General features: G+C 47.3%; 3 protein-coding genes across 4 annotated transcripts in view; all 3 read left to right on the top strand.

Moving 5' to 3' along the window:
- The first annotated feature begins 882 nt into the window (after positions 1-882).
- On the top strand, positions 883-8,984 carry tbpl2 (TATA box binding protein like 2). 2 transcript variants are annotated; one of them, XM_031749735.2, is made up of 8 exons: positions 883-1,071; positions 1,678-1,855; positions 1,938-2,154; positions 5,501-5,588; positions 5,665-5,756; positions 5,846-6,013; positions 6,094-6,188; positions 6,818-8,984. In XM_031749735.2, the coding sequence occupies exons 1-8, from the start codon at positions 1,024-1,026 to the stop codon at positions 6,892-6,894; spliced, it is 963 nt and encodes a 320-aa protein (XP_031605595.1). In that variant the 5' UTR covers positions 883-1,023; the 3' UTR covers positions 6,895-8,984. The 2 variants fall into 2 exon arrangements, with proteins under 2 accessions (XP_031605595.1, XP_031605593.1); XM_031749733.2 differs by having other exon boundaries at positions 6,094-8,984.
- Positions 8,985-9,072: 88 nt separating this feature from the next.
- Positions 9,073-14,096, top strand: atg14 (autophagy related 14). Its single transcript, XM_031749704.2, has 11 exons — positions 9,073-9,460; positions 10,371-10,433; positions 10,597-10,639; positions 10,933-11,014; positions 11,090-11,327; positions 11,419-11,645; positions 11,975-12,092; positions 12,179-12,269; positions 12,399-12,484; positions 12,610-12,784; positions 13,033-14,096. The coding sequence occupies exons 1-11, from the start codon at positions 9,210-9,212 to the stop codon at positions 13,153-13,155; spliced, it is 1,497 nt and encodes a 498-aa protein (XP_031605564.1). The 5' UTR covers positions 9,073-9,209; the 3' UTR covers positions 13,156-14,096.
- Positions 14,097-14,166: 70 nt separating this feature from the next.
- Positions 14,167-15,795, top strand: part of LOC116328006 (COP1-interactive protein 1-like) — a 33,493-nt gene continuing 31,864 nt past the window's right edge. Inside the window, exons 1-5 of the mRNA XM_039603369.1 lie at positions 14,167-14,237; positions 14,392-14,539; positions 14,829-14,956; positions 15,057-15,139; positions 15,354-15,722. Coding sequence (XP_039459303.1) covers positions 15,688-15,722 — 35 coding nt within the window. The 5' untranslated portion in view covers positions 14,167-14,237; positions 14,392-14,539; positions 14,829-14,956; positions 15,057-15,139; positions 15,354-15,687. The remainder of the gene's footprint in view (positions 14,238-14,391; positions 14,540-14,828; positions 14,957-15,056; positions 15,140-15,353; positions 15,723-15,795) is intronic.

The raw sequence follows: 15,795 nt of genomic DNA on the forward strand, positions 1-15,795 counted from the left end.
CAAGACTGCTCCCAACAATCATAGATGTTTACATCTGTGCTGTAACTGCAATAAGTTAATCAACCGATTCGCACTACAACCTGGTTTGCCTCTTATCTGTAGTTATTTATATTTAATTTAATAACTGTACAGTACTCTGTTTATAGTAACCATTGTCCCTAATGTAAATATGTAAGAAAAATTGTGTATGTTTCTGTTCTGTGTCCTGTGTACTGTTTGTATATGTGTCTTTTTGGCTGCTGTTACAACCAAATTTGCCCTTGTGGGACAATTAAAGGATTATTCTATTCTATTCTATTCTATTTATTGGCAGGTGGGAGCATGTGCACGACCTCCAGCAGAGTAGTGAAACACCACGTGATCTTCTTTAACCTCCTAAGACCCGAACTCTTCCACGACATGCATTTTTAATTTCTCTTTGATATTTGGGTATATTGGGGTCCAAAGAATGTAAAAACAAAGAATTACCAGATTTGTTTGTTTTTTTTTACCTTATTTTTGTTTTTAAAAAAATAAGAGCCACATATGAGGATATTTGTTTAAAATTTTGATAGAACAGTAGCAGTATAATGTCCTCGTAAGTGGATATCAGGCCCTTGTAGAGCAAAATTGAGTATTTTGGTCTAAATAACCCAAAATGTGATGTCCACATATGTGGACGCCAGGTCCTAGGAGGTTAAAACTTTATTCAAAAAGGAAGTGAAACATGCGTCACTGTCAGGGGCTTTTTCTCTTTTTTTTTCTGCTTCATCAGAAAAATCAGTAAAGAAGCAGAAAAGTGAGAGGAAGCAAAGGAAGTTCGGGTGTGAGGCTCCACCCCCCACAGGTGAAAATAAAGGTGATGATTTAAAATGTAAAGTATGACAGACAGGAGCAGCCTGTTTGAGTCAGCAAACAGGAAGCTGTCAGCAGGTGAGTCCTCCTGCTCAGCCTCTGAGTGCCTGATTGGACGCACCTTTGCTGAGATCAGGTCTGGCTCAGGCTGTCGATGGTTACCTGGATCAGGTCAAATGCTGTGGCGTCATGGACGAGTCGGCGTTGGAGCGTTACTTTGAAGACTCCATTGCAAACGTGAGTGTGAGACAGAGGTGACGTCAGCAGGTTTGGGTGAGTCTGGACTCTCTCTGGTCTTCAGTCCTCCCCCTGAGCCTCTGAAAGTTTGTTCTGCTCATTAAAACAGAAAATGTGCAGTGAAAGCCGGAGTAGTCCAATCTTAATGGAGCCAGCGTACATCTGTAAAAACAAAAGCCATGAAACATGAAGTAAACCAGCAGTCGAGTGTAGATTTGGTACTGAAGGCCAGCTTTGGGTCCTCTGAGCTTCTATACTGAATGACTGTGCAGGTAAATGTGACCACTCTGTTTCCCGTCTGTGCTCGTTCTGTTCACATCTCGGATCTGTGAAAAGTGTGAATGTGTGTTCAAAATCCTGCAGACAGTCCTGAACTCAGAGGAAGAACATCACCTTTAAGTCAAAGCCCATTCAAACTGAACACGAGCTGCACAACTATCAAAGAACTAGTGCGAGTCATCTGAGAACAAATCAGTAAATTTAATGAAAGCAGTGGTCATAAAATTAAAAAGGAGATGAACTTGGAGAAAATAGCAGATGGTACAGGTGGCTTACTCAAACACAAATGTATAATCAAACTCTTATTCAGGCTTTTTTCTCCTGTAGGACTCCAGCTTTATGCTGGTGGAGGGGCTTAGTCTTCAAAGCCCTGCCCTCATTTCACAGGACCCCGCCTACCCGTCAGAGAAGCCCGGAGCAAGCGGTGAGGCCGGTGACGAGCTTGACCTCAGTTTCCTTCCCGACGAGCTCAGCACGCAGGAGGAACCGAGCCATGACATATCAGGTATGACATCACCAGACAGTGGGCGTGTACAACCCAGCAGCCAGTGACATCCGCGTCTCACCTGTACGCCGTGTTATTCCAGGAGAGGAAGGCGGGTCTGCAGCTCTGGACATGTCTCAGGACAGCGGCGTTGGTGTGGACTACAACTCCCAGGAATCCACGACCGCCGAGGGCACACAGGAGATGTCCACATCAGGAGCGGGGACCAGGGCCTCCCCCTTCTATCCCATGACCCCCATGACCCCTATGACCCCCATGACCCCTGTGACAGAGAGGTCAGGAATCATCCCGCAGCTACAGTAAGTCACTGCTGAACAACACAGGAGTCGTACTTCATCTGGTGTTCTCATACAGTATTGAAACTCCCCATAATCCCAGCCCCTCGGAAGGCTTCCAGGAGACAGCCAATCAGAACGAACTGTGCCTCTTAGACTGTGGATGACCTGCAGAGGTCCGCTGTGTTTTTCTTTCCAGTGAAAAAGCAGAATTTTAGTGCAGTAAATGATTAACAGGATTGCTTTGAAAACCAGCTGTGTAATAGTATAATCTGGATCAGACAGGTGTGGCTGTGATGTCATTAATCCACACCTGGTCTGATGACAACTGGAAGGGAAAACCAGTCACTGAGGTTAAAGCTCACAGAGGCTGTATCCCAATTCGGGGTCTGCAGCCTTAAAGTACGCAGCCTTAACGGTCCACAAGGGCCGCCTACTCAAAGACCGCTAAGGCCGGAAGTGCAAGGTTTGTGAAATGGGACGGTCTAGCCTCCATCGCACTGCCCAGGTTGCCTAGCAACCATGACACCAACCGCTGGAAACGTTTCATACAGGACATGTATATGTCCTATCACCTTAAATCTTCAGTCAAAGACAAGTATCTCTGACAGTGTATATACAGATGTATTATATATAAGAGACAAACATTGTTCTTTCAATATGTTGGCATTACTAAATTTGGCTCAATGCTTACATATATGTGTAAAAAGAAAATGTACGAGCTGTGATAGCTGTTTCTGATAGAATGAAGATCAGACTGATATATGAAATATTCCTTTATTGGGTGAGAAAATCAGACCATGTCATAACTGCTTTAAGTCACACAGAATAGATATCAGAGCCTTAAACAGGCTGACTTCTGCTAAATGGGTCAAACTGGGCAGAAAGTCTACAAACACATAACATCCTTATAGAATATGATGTAACACTATAGATCAACTTAGCTCAGAATATATAAAGCATATAAACAGTTACAGCAATATGATGCAACAAACACAGCAGTGCTACTAATCCAAAATACTCAAAGCTTCATAGAACTGAAACAAACATTTATTTTAGCTCCATTCTGCTGCTGATACATACTTTAGGTTTCTGAATATTAAACTTGTTGCTGCCTTTCATAGTGTGTAACTTGAAGGCCCTGAGTACTTTCTCCCACACTGAAAACACTGGGATGATAACATTATTTGAACATTACCTAATAAGACTGATTCAGGACAGACAATTAGTTATGTTAAACTTTCCTAGCAGTCCTTCACAAACAGGGAACAGTCTGTCTATTCTCTCCATCTGTCAGCTGCTGCTGGCTCTTCCTCCTCCTCTTCCTCACACACTGCTGAGTTTGTCCTGGTGGATCATCAGGGGTGCAAAGCCTCACAGATGATGTGCAGCAGTGGGTCCCTCAGTCTGTCCTCACTCTGGACACTTGCAGTTGTCACACATGGAAATCAAATGTGTGATAAGCTGCAGGATTCAAACACAAGTGTAACTTATAAATACATGTTCATACTTTTATTCCACAATCAGAGAGAAAGAAACAGAGAGAGAGTGCAGGACAGACAGACAGGTGACAGTCTCAGGTGTACACACTGCTACAAAACAGCACAAGAGAAGGAGGATTTAGTGTTTGTGTTATTACGAGTGCTAAACAAGAAGAGTTCCCAGATGGTCCAGTGGACACATGTGTGACTCCTGTGATTAAAGCATCTTTCTTTCAGCTTAACGAGTGAACCGTCAGCTCGTTCAAACACACGTTAAAGTCCGTTTGGCTCGACACCACCGAACAGAGGCAGCAATATAACATAGCTAACATTAACAGTGCAGTGAATCCTGCTTGTGCCGTCATATTCAGGCCTGCAAACCGAGCAGCATCACTGACTTTCAGCTTGTTGTGTTTGTGGATATATGACTGACTTTAATTATCCATGGACGTCCATCCATCAAGTATGCTACAAAAGAGCATTGAAAATATTAGATAAAAAACCTTTGTCATATCACCATTGTCAAATTTTAGATAAGTACAAGTTTTTAAATTTTACTAATTTCAAATTATTTAAATCGTCCTGTCTAATATACAAAGTTATACATGGTCTGGCGCCTCCACCAATGAGTGATTTTATTAAACAAAAGTCTAGCAGTGTGGTCTCGACTGGCTCGAGCCGCTGTTAGAGGCGATTGTGAATTGACATTCAGGCGGACCACCTTTTCACAGAATGCTCTGTCATATCAGGGAGTGAGCTTCTGGAATAGTCTTCCACTGTCAGTGAGGGAAAGTACAAGTCTCCCCATCTTTAAGAGTCACTTAAAAGGGCGGCTGAGGGACACACAAACATGTGATCATGTTTAATAATCATGCTTTATATTGGACAGGAAAAAGAGTTAGTGTATTACAAAAAGGGAAACAACTGTTAGTGCAATGGGTGAACGCAATATCAGGACAGTCAGGGCATGTGCAATACTGGGGTTTGTGCAATATAATTGATGTGTTTCCGTTATTGTTATCTATACTGTCCTCTGTGTCCACTCTTCTTGTCATTTGTTTGTTCTAGTATAATGTGATGACTGTTTTTGTCCTTGTGACATGACCTGTAAATATTGTCTCTGTATGTTTTTACTAACTTGTGTTTAACACCAACCTGCCAGAGGGTCTGCAGATGGAAATTAGCCCAAGGCTATAATCTGGCATATTTACATTTATTAAAATGTTCATTAATATGTATTGCCCCTCTTTCTAAAAATAAATAAATAAATAAAATAAAATCATCACATTCTCTGTAAGATTAAGGTCGACTATTGAATGGCGTATATTTTAAAGTAAACGCTTTAAAACCAAGTTATGTGACATTAGCGATTTTAGTACTAACGTTGCCGACATGTGGCCAACAGTAATGTTTTAATGTTCTTCGTTATTAAACATTTGCACATAAATAAGTGACATATTATTGAGTACTTACTTTTGAAAGTTTACTCTCTGGCTGCCCCGCTTCAGCCGTCGATATGTTGGGACATGGAGGATACACAGACCCATCCTTAAAATTCAGGGAAATGAATTTATTTCGAGCAGCCTTTGAATTGGGACAGCCTTCGTCGCGTCACTGTGACGTAATCGGCCTTAAAATGCAGCCTTTAAGGCTGCAGACCCTGAAGTGGGATACAGCTCGAGTCTGTCATGAGCTTTGTGAAGAAATAACTGCTGTGACTGAGCACTGAGGCAGCGCCAACAGGTGAAACGCCGCCCCCTGGTGGTGGTGATAACAAAAAATGCCTTTAAACTCATCTTGCATGCAGGTGTCCAAACCGTCTTGTGAGTGGCGGGTTTCAGACACAGGGCGCGGGTTAACCTTCACTTCCTGCTTTGCTTCCTGTGCAGGAACATCGTCTCCACGGTGAACCTGGGCTGTCCGCTGGATCTGAAGTTCATCGCCCTGCAGGCCCGAAACGCCGAGTACAACCCAAAGGTACCGAAATCACTGAAAATTCTGATTCTGAATCCAAGGCCATCCAGCGGGGTTCATCGCTCTCGTGTCATTTCAGCGCTTCGCGGCGGTCATCATGAGGATCCGTGAGCCGCGAACAACAGCTCTGATCTTCAGCTCTGGGAAGATGGTGTGCACAGGAGCCAAGAGGTCAGTCCATCTGCGTACCCGGTTCAGGTGTGAGCAGCATGCTGTGTTAAAGCGCAATCTCCCTCACGTCTGTGTCTGAGCACGTGCAGTGAGGAGCAGTCGCGCCTGGCGGCCCGGAAATACGCCCGGGTGGTGCAGAAACTCGGTTTCCCCGCCCGCTTCCTGGAGTTCAAGATCCAGAACATGGTGGCCAGCTGTGACGTGTGCTTCCCCATCAGACTGGAAGGACTGGTTCTGACCCACCAGCAGTTCAGCAGGTAAGAAGCCGACCTGATCCCCGTGGTGTTTAACCTTGATTTAAAGCGCTCCTCAGACCAACGCTGCGTTCCCTCCACAGTTACGAGCCGGAGCTGTTTCCGGGACTTATCTACCGGATGGTGAAGCCTCGAATTGTCCTGCTCATCTTTGTGTCGGGGAAGGTGGTTCTGACGGGTAATCGCCTCCACACGTCCGAGTTCATCAGCACAGACACAAACAGAAGCCTCAACACGGGGACTGATCTGTCACCAGATTACAGACAAAACTGTTCTTCAAATGAAATCATTATGAAGTCTGTCGTTCAACACAGCTCTGCAAACGGGCCTTTCATTTACAAATGACTGCAGTCACATGTTATTAAACATGATCTTAAAGGGCGCCGGCTCACCTCCACGGGCGAGGGGCGTGGCCACAAAGTAGCGGCCCGGGTTCGAGTCCGACTTGTGCTCTGCGCCCGCTGTCTCTATCCAATTAAGAGGCCAAAACGATAATATTTAAAGAAAATGATATGATCTTTAAAATATCTTTGAAATACAAAGTAAACTGAAAATCTGTCACATCTTTAATTTGTTGCTAAGTCCAAAATGTGGATCTGATCTTAAAGAAACAACTTCCTGCAAAAGTCTGAAAATCAGATTTGATGAACAGAAAAACTGTAGAAACATGACTTAATGATGACGTGACACCTGCTGCTTACTATCCATGCTGTATTTTATTTTGAAAATGTCTCAGAAATGTGACTCTTACAATCATGAAATGTGACCGAATGACACCGTGCTAATCACCGAGCTGTTGCCTTCCAGGAGCCAAAGAGCGAGCCGAGATCTACGAAGCGTTCGAGAACATTTATCCGATCCTGAAGGGCTTCAGGAAGCAGTGAGAACGGCACTTCCTGTTCCTGTGTACATATGTGATTCGATATTTGGGCTAAATATGTTTTACTTTGAGTCGCACTGCAGAGTTATGGGATGGGATTTGTTTTACAGTCTGTGCTCAAGAGTTCACCATCCTGAGGAAATGAATCTGTTTTCTAAGAGTCATGTGACTTCAGTGTTTTCATACACAAATATTTCCACTGAATGAATGTGGAGACATCAGCTGTTGAAAATAATAAAGGTTGCTGTGTACGTTGTACGACCTTTAAACCGTCTTTACTGAGCGGCCGACGCTGGAGTGCAGGAACAGTTTGGAAGAAGCAGATGTCGCTCAAAATCCCAAATCTAATACTGAGCTTTTCACACCTGAGCTTCGGTAACCGTGGGAAACACACCAGATACAAACCTCCAACAAAAAGACCGCCTCATCTGGATTACGTTATTCCAGAGAAACAAACTGCTCTTCAAAGCCTTTCAGACAGCTTTCAAACTTTTATTCTGAAAAACACTCCAGCTGTTTAATTCTGAATGGCAGGCCTTCACCTGTGACTGATCACAGACATTCAGAGACGGCCTTAGTTTAGTGAACTGGGCTCATGTTTGAGTCTTTGATGATCCTGGACAAACACGCAGCAGCAACAAACCCTCAGTCTCACGCTGACAGTTCATTGGCCCACCTGTAGCGGTGAGGACGGCGTGCACTGCTGTGGTATCGTTTCATCTGTCTGTCATCTGCAAACAAACCCCACAGACGAAAAACTTTGTAGGTCACATGATGTGGCTGAACTAAAACCTGATTGGATCATAACCTGCCCCACACGCTGGCACCGTAGACTTGAGACACGAGTTACCCCGGAGCAGGGGCTCATCAGCCCACGCAACCTTTCCCCGTCAGCCTGGAGACGATGGTTCGCTTCTGTCCTTCCACGTTTCACTCGTGATTTTGTTTGCTCGACGAACACCAATAATTGGATCCTTCTAATTTCCCACAGTCACAGCACGTGTCCCCCCGCAGGTTTTTAAAGAAATCTAATGAAGCAATGCTCCTCTCTGAGATCCTCACCCATTCACTGAAGGGAGGCTCCTATTTAAATCTCCGTGGGGCTGCAGAGTTCATGAAAACTTCACAGAATAAATGGACTGATTCTTATGCAGCACTCACTGCTTTCTACAACATCCACTCTCCGATGGAGCATCAGAGAGTGAGCCGGGGTTAGTATCCTGTCCAAGGATACTGGGGGAGCCAGGGATCGAACCACCAACCCTCCGATCACCTGATGAGTCGTTCACTCATTTTTATCAAATTAAATATTCTCAAATTTAAAGATTTGGTTGACCTCAGAACTGCGCAAACAATGTACAAAGCAGCAAATAAATCTTTGCCCCACAACATTCAGAACTTGTTCCAAATAAGACAAAATACTCCTGACCTGAGAGGAATCCTTATGTTCAGCAAGCCAGTAGTAAGGACAAATGTAAAATATCAGAGCATTACAGTCAGAGGAGTTAGTGTGTGGAACACCTGTACAGATGAAATCAAGACAAGTACATCAATACAAAAATTCACACGATTGTTCAAAAATAATAAATTGCATGAATATAGGAAATCTTCCTCTCAGTGACTGAGTCGTCTCATTGTGTCCTCATTTTTTTATAGATCAAGGCCTGAGTAACCCAACCTTAAGTGTTCATTAAGCTGTTTGTCACATAGATATAAAACAAGCTCAGAGATTAAGCGGGTGTTATAGACAGGGTGATTAGTTTATGTAAAAATGTAGTTTGTTGTTGTTCTGGTTTACGTGCTGAAAATGGTTTTTATTTGTGTATGTTCAATGTGTTAGACTTGTACATAGTCAACTATATATGATCAAATAATGTTGAATCCTGGATATGGATTTGTAAGAAATGAAATTTGAAATAAGGGGGTAGGAACAAGAAAAGTGTAAACTTCATCCTACTCCTTTTCGAGCACACGCATTCTGTAGACAAAGATATATACATGACATTAAGTTTTGGTTTGTTTTTTGTTTTGTTTTTTCTGTTGTTATTTCAATTATATTTGCATGTTCGAAATAAAATTATATCTATCTATCTACGTTGAGCTCTGTGGACAGAACTTTTAACAGCCTCCCATGTTTTTTATGGTGACGTATGCCTGACCCCGCCCACACGTGACGCCCTCAGATAAACAAACCCGTCACGCTGTGAGAGGAAAGAGGAAGTGGTGGACTGTCCTCGGGTTACAGCAGTGCGTTGGCTCTAAACTATGAGACGTTAGCGGCAGGCCGACCTTCGCGGAGCCGCAGACAGCGCAGCTAGCATGGCGTCCTCCGCCGGCCCGGCCCGCTCCGCTCCAGCCTCCGCGGCCCGGCCGTCGCTGCGCCCTCCCCTGCCGGCCTCGGCCCACTCCGCGCCGGGCTGCGTTATGCTGGAGTCCGTGGACGACGCGGAGGGGCTGTACGTAGCCGTGGAGCGCTGCCCTCTGTGCAGCACCTCCCGCCGCAGGCTTACCTGCGCTCGCTGCGTGCAGGCCGGAGACTTCGTGTACTTCGACGGCAGGAATACAGAGAGGTAAACACCCGTGCCGAAGTCCCCCGACTCACGCTCAAAGTTTCTCGTTCCTACGTTCCTTTGCGGACACGCAGCATCGGGGAGCTGCTCGGCTTCGTCTGAGGATAACGGGAGTTGTCGGTGCCGTTCGGCGTCGTTGTGAGCAGCGACTGCGTCTTGAAAAACGGTTTTCACGGCTTTCTTTGTGGCTGACTGCGCTGTTGGTGGGGGCATTAGCCGAAGCATGGAGCTCAAATAACACTGCTGTGGTGAAACAGGTGTTTCAGCTAAACTGAAGCGCGATTATTATTAAAATCAGAAACTCTACTTTATTTTCTCAAACGTCAGAAGTTACGGTGTCATGACCGGAGGTTTGGGGCGCTAATACTCCACAGTCGCCCAGTCTCGTCTTTAAAAAGGTGTAAACTAACCTGAAAACGGCGCTTAGCATTAGCAGCTAACAGTGGTTAGCTAAGTAACTTTCAGGTAGCCTGTTAGCTCAGCTCGATAAGCCTCGGTTAGCCTTTGTATCAACATCTGTTACTGTTAGCTCAGCTAGATTAGCCTCGGTTAGCCTGTTAGCTTTTTTGCGCTTTATTTGTCCGGTTAGCTCAGTTTTGTTAGTCTGCTAGGTCTCAGGTTATCGTGTGTTGACCTGCTCTGGTAGTGTTAGCCTGGTGGCTAGCTGCTGTGTTACAGAATGATGCCATATGCTTGGTTTAGACGTTTCCCAGGCTGGGGTCAGTGAGATGACCTCAGGGGACCACCTGCTCTTTGTTACTGCAGCTGGTGCAGATGTTTACGTAGCTCAGGTGTGCTGGGTTTAATCACACTGTCGGATCCTGCTGGCTTTTGGTTCTGAAACTGTAAAATCCTCTCAGGTGTGAGGCTTTATCTACTGCAGGTGAACTCATCTGCTGTTTGTCTGCAGGTACACTGAGAAGCTAGAGCGGCTGAAGAAGCTGAAGGGGGAGAAGGAGCAGCTGCAGCAGAGGTAAAACCTGCTGCTCACAGAGACAGGTGATGTCACAAACAGCTGTGGACTGAGGGAGGACGGGTGAAGCTGTTTGAGGCATCTGTGCAGATGTTGCAGATGTTTGTGTGTTTTTGGTAACAGCAGCTGTGGAGATAACCTGTGACGTCTTCTGTCCTCACAGTGTCGTGCAGGCCATGAACAGGAAGCTGCTGGCTGACGAGATGGTGAGTTCACAGCTGCACAGGTGTGCGTTCAGGGCCGTGGCTGCTTCCTTATCGCTCCTCTGCTCTGTACTGTCACCTTCAGTGAGCTCACCTGCAGTTTTTAATGCACTGTAGCTCCTCCCATACTCTCTGAGAGCACGTCAGGTGCACCTGCGCGGCAGCTCTGACCTCCAAACATCAGCCGACAGCTGAGAGGCAGAAATGAGAGAAATAAATTCAGGTGTTTTAACTTGTTTGCATAAATAAAAATGTGAACATTCAGATTAAAGTTCAAATGTGTGTGTTGTCCTCAGAAATGGAAGATCATGTCGTGTAAGATGAAGGTGGAGCAGCTGAAGGAGGCGGTCGCATGGGGCAATGAGGAGGCGAAGCGCGGTGAGTGTCAGTAGGTTTAAAACTGACACGGTTCGTGAGCTGGTCGCGTGACCCGTTTTCCCCCTCCTGCCGCAGATAACGAGCGCCTCTCCAGGTGTCAGGAGGACGTCCAGCGGCTGCAGCGTCGGGCCGTTCGCCATGGCGAGAAACGTGACAAGATCGAGCGCCACAACCGGCGTCTCGGCGAGCTGATGGAGAAGCGCAGCCGAGACCTGCAGAGCCGACTGAGCCAGCTCGCCGCACTGCGGCGGGAGCACATCCGCGACCTCACCACCCACATCTTCCCCATGCAGGAGGAGAAACTGAGCAGCAGGTAGGGGGCGGAGTTTCAGGAATACCTCTGATGGGACCGATGGAGCAAACGTGTTATCATCCCACCCTCTGCCCCTGTGTGTATCCATCAGAGACCCCGCGGACGTCCTGGCCGAGTGCGACCCGCTGACCTCGAGCACGGTGAGCGAGCTGGCCGAGGCCCGGAGAACCACCTACCTGTCAGGACGCTGGATCTGGGACGACCAGAACGGAGAGACGAGCATCAGCATCACGGGGCCCCCTGTGGCCCTGCCCAGCAATGGAGACTGCTCCGCCTACTACAGCTGGGTGGAGGAGAAGAGCACCAATCAGGGCCCAGGTGAAGAGTGAGGGGGCGGGGCTTTAATCCTCTTACTGATAACTGATCTCATTTTTTTCCTGAGTTCAGATTTCCTCTCAGCCAGAAGTTTGTTTTTGTGTTTATCTGAAGTTGTTATTATTATCATTATTATTATAAATCACGGTTATTGTAACTTATCTGTTTTTATTGTTGCAGTTTTGAGATTTTAAAATTATTTAAAAGTGCTTCATTTACTTTTAATTTTTTTAATAATGAGTATTTTTATGTGGGTGCTCAGAAAACCTTAGTTTGAAAAGGTTTCAGGTGAAGGTGACCCTGTCCTGACCTTTGACCTCCTGTTTCCGCAGAGCTGGACCACATTAACCCGGCTCACACCATCAGCGCCGCCCTCTGCTTCACCACGCAGCTCGTCACTATCCTGTCCCACATGCTGGATGTCAACCTGCCCAAGAAGCTCTGCAACAGGTGGGAACGTTTAAAAAGTGGCGCCATTTTTGCCGATGTCGCGGCGTCCATCTTTAATCTTCGCTCTGTGCTGTTTGTTTTCCCAGCGAGTTCTGCGGAGACAATCTGAGCCGCTACCGCTTCACCCGAGCTCTGAGCAAGCTCAACACCAACGTGCTCCACCTGTGCTTCTCTCAGGTGAGACTCGCACACTGATGTTTGTTTGTTTGTTCTGTGTTGAGGGGACTCTGAGACGCAGCAGGACTGATTCTGATGAATTGATCCGTCTCCGTCTTCCCGCCTCTCACCCCGTTTCTCTGTGTTCAGCACGTTGACAGCGAGAAGCTCCACCTCCATCACACCCTGAGGAACATCATGTTTCTGGTTGCCCCTGACAACGACAGCCTGGGCAGGTGAGAGGGGTGAAGTGTTTGATTTCAGTAAAACATGGGTGCGATCTGCTGATTGAGGGTGTCGCAGAGCTGCCGGCACAGGTGTTGGCCTGCAGCGTGACGCAGTGTTTACCTGTGTGCTTCAGGACGGGTCCGTTCGAGGTGTGCGCTGACCTGGAGGAGTCCATGGAGTTCGTGGAGCCGGAGGCGGAGGGGCCGGCGGAGGAGAGCGGAGACGAGGCGGTGACGGACGAGGAGACAGACCTGGGGACGGACTGGGAGACGGTGCCCAGCCCGCGGTTCTGTGACATCCCTTCACAGGTAAACACACCTGAGCATGAAAAACCCAAACATGAAACCGAGCTGCTCGATTATTTGGATCCGTAACCGTTATTATCGATCAGTTATTAACTCGGCGTGAAGGACGACTTGCGCTTAGAGCAGCAGCAGGCAGGGGTGCCTGATGGGAGGAGTCACTGTGACCTCCATAGCTCAGACATCAGTGCAGAGTTATGGGGCTCCGCCTCATGACCTCTAACCTCTGCTCTTCCTCCTCTCTCCTCCTGCAGTCCATGGATCTTTCCCAGAGTGCCCTGCAGGTCTCGCAGCCCGCCGCCAACACCGGAGGGATGATCTCGTCTGCCGCCGCCTCCGTCAGCTCCTGGCTCAGAACCTACACTGGCCAGCGCTGACCCCGCGGAGTCCCGGGGCTTGTTTGGATCTCAGGGGTCAGAGGTCACCATCAGCGCTTCAGACTCTGAAAATATAAACGTGCTGTTTGAGGACCTGAGAGGTCCTGCTGACGCGTCACTGCTGATTTGATTGGTTGAACTTTTTTCACCTGCTGTGAGGTCGTATCGCGGAGCCACTCAGTCTCTGATTGGACGACGTGTGGGGTGAGGTTGTTACAGTCTGAAGGGGTGGAGCTCTCAATTTGCAATAAAATCCCTGAAGTAAGCTCCACGCTAAGGCGTGGCTCAGTCTCCAGCGTGTTGGCGTCACGGCGACCTGACGTGTCCTTTAAGGTCGTGATGAGAAACTGGAAGCGCTCGCGTCAGCAGACTGCAGGACGCCACGAGGTCAACATGCGCTCTGGTTGGAGGATTCTGCTCCGGCGCCGAGGCCGCTCCAAGCCTGACTCGTTTTTATGAAAACACTATTTTCAGTTTTTCTTGTACATTTTCAGCCTGATTCAAAAAAAGGTTTCTTCTTGTGAGCGGAGCGTGCGTCATCGTCTCTTCTGATTGGCTCCAGTTTAGAAAATCGAGCTGCCATCACAGAGCAGCTGGGAATCAAACCTTCGCCCGACGCTGACCTTTGACCTGCTGCTCCTTTCTGACTGGACAGAGAACAGCTGTCTGTGATTGGGTCCTGAAACGCAGTTGCTCTGTAACGTGCATCCTGATTGGACGAGGAGGTAACACTACTATCGTCTCGCTGCTTGAAGGTGTCGCTGAGCTCGCTCTGATCGATTGGAGTCAGCTGACCGAGCCACCTCACGCTTTTTAGCTGAGCTGGTGACTCTGAAGTGGGATTGATGATGATGATGCCGTTTTATGGATGAACATGTTTTATTTGAAGTGTTTCAGTTTGTGTGACGTTTGAAATAAAATCCTGTTTTCTGCTTTTTGAATCTGAAGTTGAGTTTTTAATAGAGTGTGCGTGCATGCTTTGACCTTTAACCTCAGAGTCCATGGGCCACAGGAGGTGCTGACATCCACCTGCTGTACAGGCAGGCAGCTTCACCTGTGCCTGCAGGTGCATTGAAGCACAGGTGAGTGTACACCTGTGCCAGCCGTGCGTGTGAAGACTGACAGCATCTCCACAGTAACCGCACAATTCACGCCGCGGCGTGCTGTGTTGATAGATTTAAAGACTTCACCCTGATGCTGGCGGGACGTCAGCGTCTGCTTGTTTGTGCTCTGCAGGTGTGAACAGCAAGCACAAGGTGAGAGCGGACAGGTAATGATTTCACACGACTGAGCAGTTCCAGTGATGTCAAACACGGATCCCAGGCTCCTCTGATGGAAGATCTCATGGTGTTCGTGTCACAGGTCGGACCAGGCGAGCAGCACGGTTGGTGGAAAAACAAAACTGGTGGAGACGGAACAGCAGGGCCAACGTAGCATATTACAGTCAAAGTTAATGGAAATGTTTCAGGATGTGTCCAGTAACGATAAAGATCAGTTTGTATTCGGTCCTGAGGATTATCAGAGGGCCAGTCAGCATCGTCTCCACCAGCATGTACAGTGTGTGAGATGTTCCCATAACATGAGTCCTGCTGTGGTGCAGCTGGTGTGTGTCACTCCCTCTGGGTCTGCCCTGTGCCGTTCATTCATCCAACAGGCATTCTTCACATCTGCAGGTTTACTTCACTGCATGCTGCTGACGCCCACCTGCAGGATCATGAAGCCTCCTACCTGTACAGCGCGACTGTAATAAGTGCAACCATCCGTTACCACTGTCCTCCTGACCCACCTAGGCTTCCTTCAGGTGTACTTGTAGTGAAGTTTTACCTTCCCTGACGTGGAGTTTACATGTGTTCGTTCTCTTTCATTGTGAGTTTACTAAACAGCTCTTATTTTATTTCTAGCAGAGGCAGTATCAGATGAATCTGACCCCAGATCTGCTTTCTGTGTCCCTGAGAGCACAATGCAGCCTCCAGTCTCAGCAGGTGTAAGTACAAACTAAGCTGTTATCCGTTTACCTAAACCTTATTTAAACTACACTTTAACTGATCCGTGCTCTTTCTCTCTTTGATGCCGAGCTCTTTTGTCTGTGTTGATTTATGTTCTTACTGATGTGGATGAATCCCTGAGCAGCGACAGAGCAGATCAGTTTTTAACATGGTTCCTGTCTGCTGCGCTTTATTTTGGAAATCACACAACAGGCAAACACATCTGAGCTGAGCTGCAATTTTGAGTTGTGGGGGGCGCCGTCGTTTGGATGCCAGGTTAATGTTATTCCGCTTACCCGGCCTCGGGTTGAAGTTATTCCGGCTCAGTGAGCAGTTATTGCAGCTGTTGGCTGTTTTCTGACCCACAGGAGGACGTGAGAGCGTAGCTGTTGAAACAGCGCTCGGATTCATAAAGGCTGAAGGTGAACCACAGTTCTTTCTTTCACACTTGGAATTCTTTGCATGATTATCTGGTTTGGAGCATGTGGGAAGCCGTGACTGAGAAAGGTCTGAAAAGCCTTTTTATTCCGAGACGAATGATTACTGGATGCCGAGTGAGTGCAAGGAGCCTTTGTTCTTTGGGTAAGCTGCTTATGGAGCGCAGGGTTCAGGTGGAAGCGGGTGAAGCTGCTCTGCCTTCACTCTTGTTGTTCTT

The sequence above is a fragment of the Oreochromis aureus genome, linkage group 19 (assembly GCF_013358895.1).
Source record: "Oreochromis aureus strain Israel breed Guangdong linkage group 19, ZZ_aureus, whole genome shotgun sequence".
Taxonomy (NCBI): domain Eukaryota; kingdom Metazoa; phylum Chordata; class Actinopteri; order Cichliformes; family Cichlidae; genus Oreochromis; species Oreochromis aureus.

Excerpts from the sequence above, each read along its gene's own strand:
- tbpl2 (XM_031749733.2), top strand. The coding sequence starts at position 1,024 with ATGGACGAGTCGGCGTTGGAGCGTTACTTTGAAGACTCCATTGCAAAC. Across the intron at positions 1,072-1,677 it reads TTGAAGACTCCATTGCAAAC|GACTCCAGCTTTATGCTGGT; the intron begins GTGAGTGTGAGA and ends TTTCTCCTGTAG. Across the intron at positions 1,856-1,937 it reads ACCGAGCCATGACATATCAG|GAGAGGAAGGCGGGTCTGCA; the intron begins GTATGACATCAC and ends GTGTTATTCCAG.
- atg14 (XM_031749704.2), top strand. The coding sequence starts at position 9,210 with ATGGCGTCCTCCGCCGGCCCGGCCCGCTCCGCTCCAGCCTCCGCGGCC. Across the intron at positions 12,270-12,398 it reads TCCACCTGTGCTTCTCTCAG|CACGTTGACAGCGAGAAGCT; the intron begins GTGAGACTCGCA and ends CTCTGTGTTCAG. Across the intron at positions 12,485-12,609 it reads GACAACGACAGCCTGGGCAG|GACGGGTCCGTTCGAGGTGT; the intron begins GTGAGAGGGGTG and ends TGTGTGCTTCAG.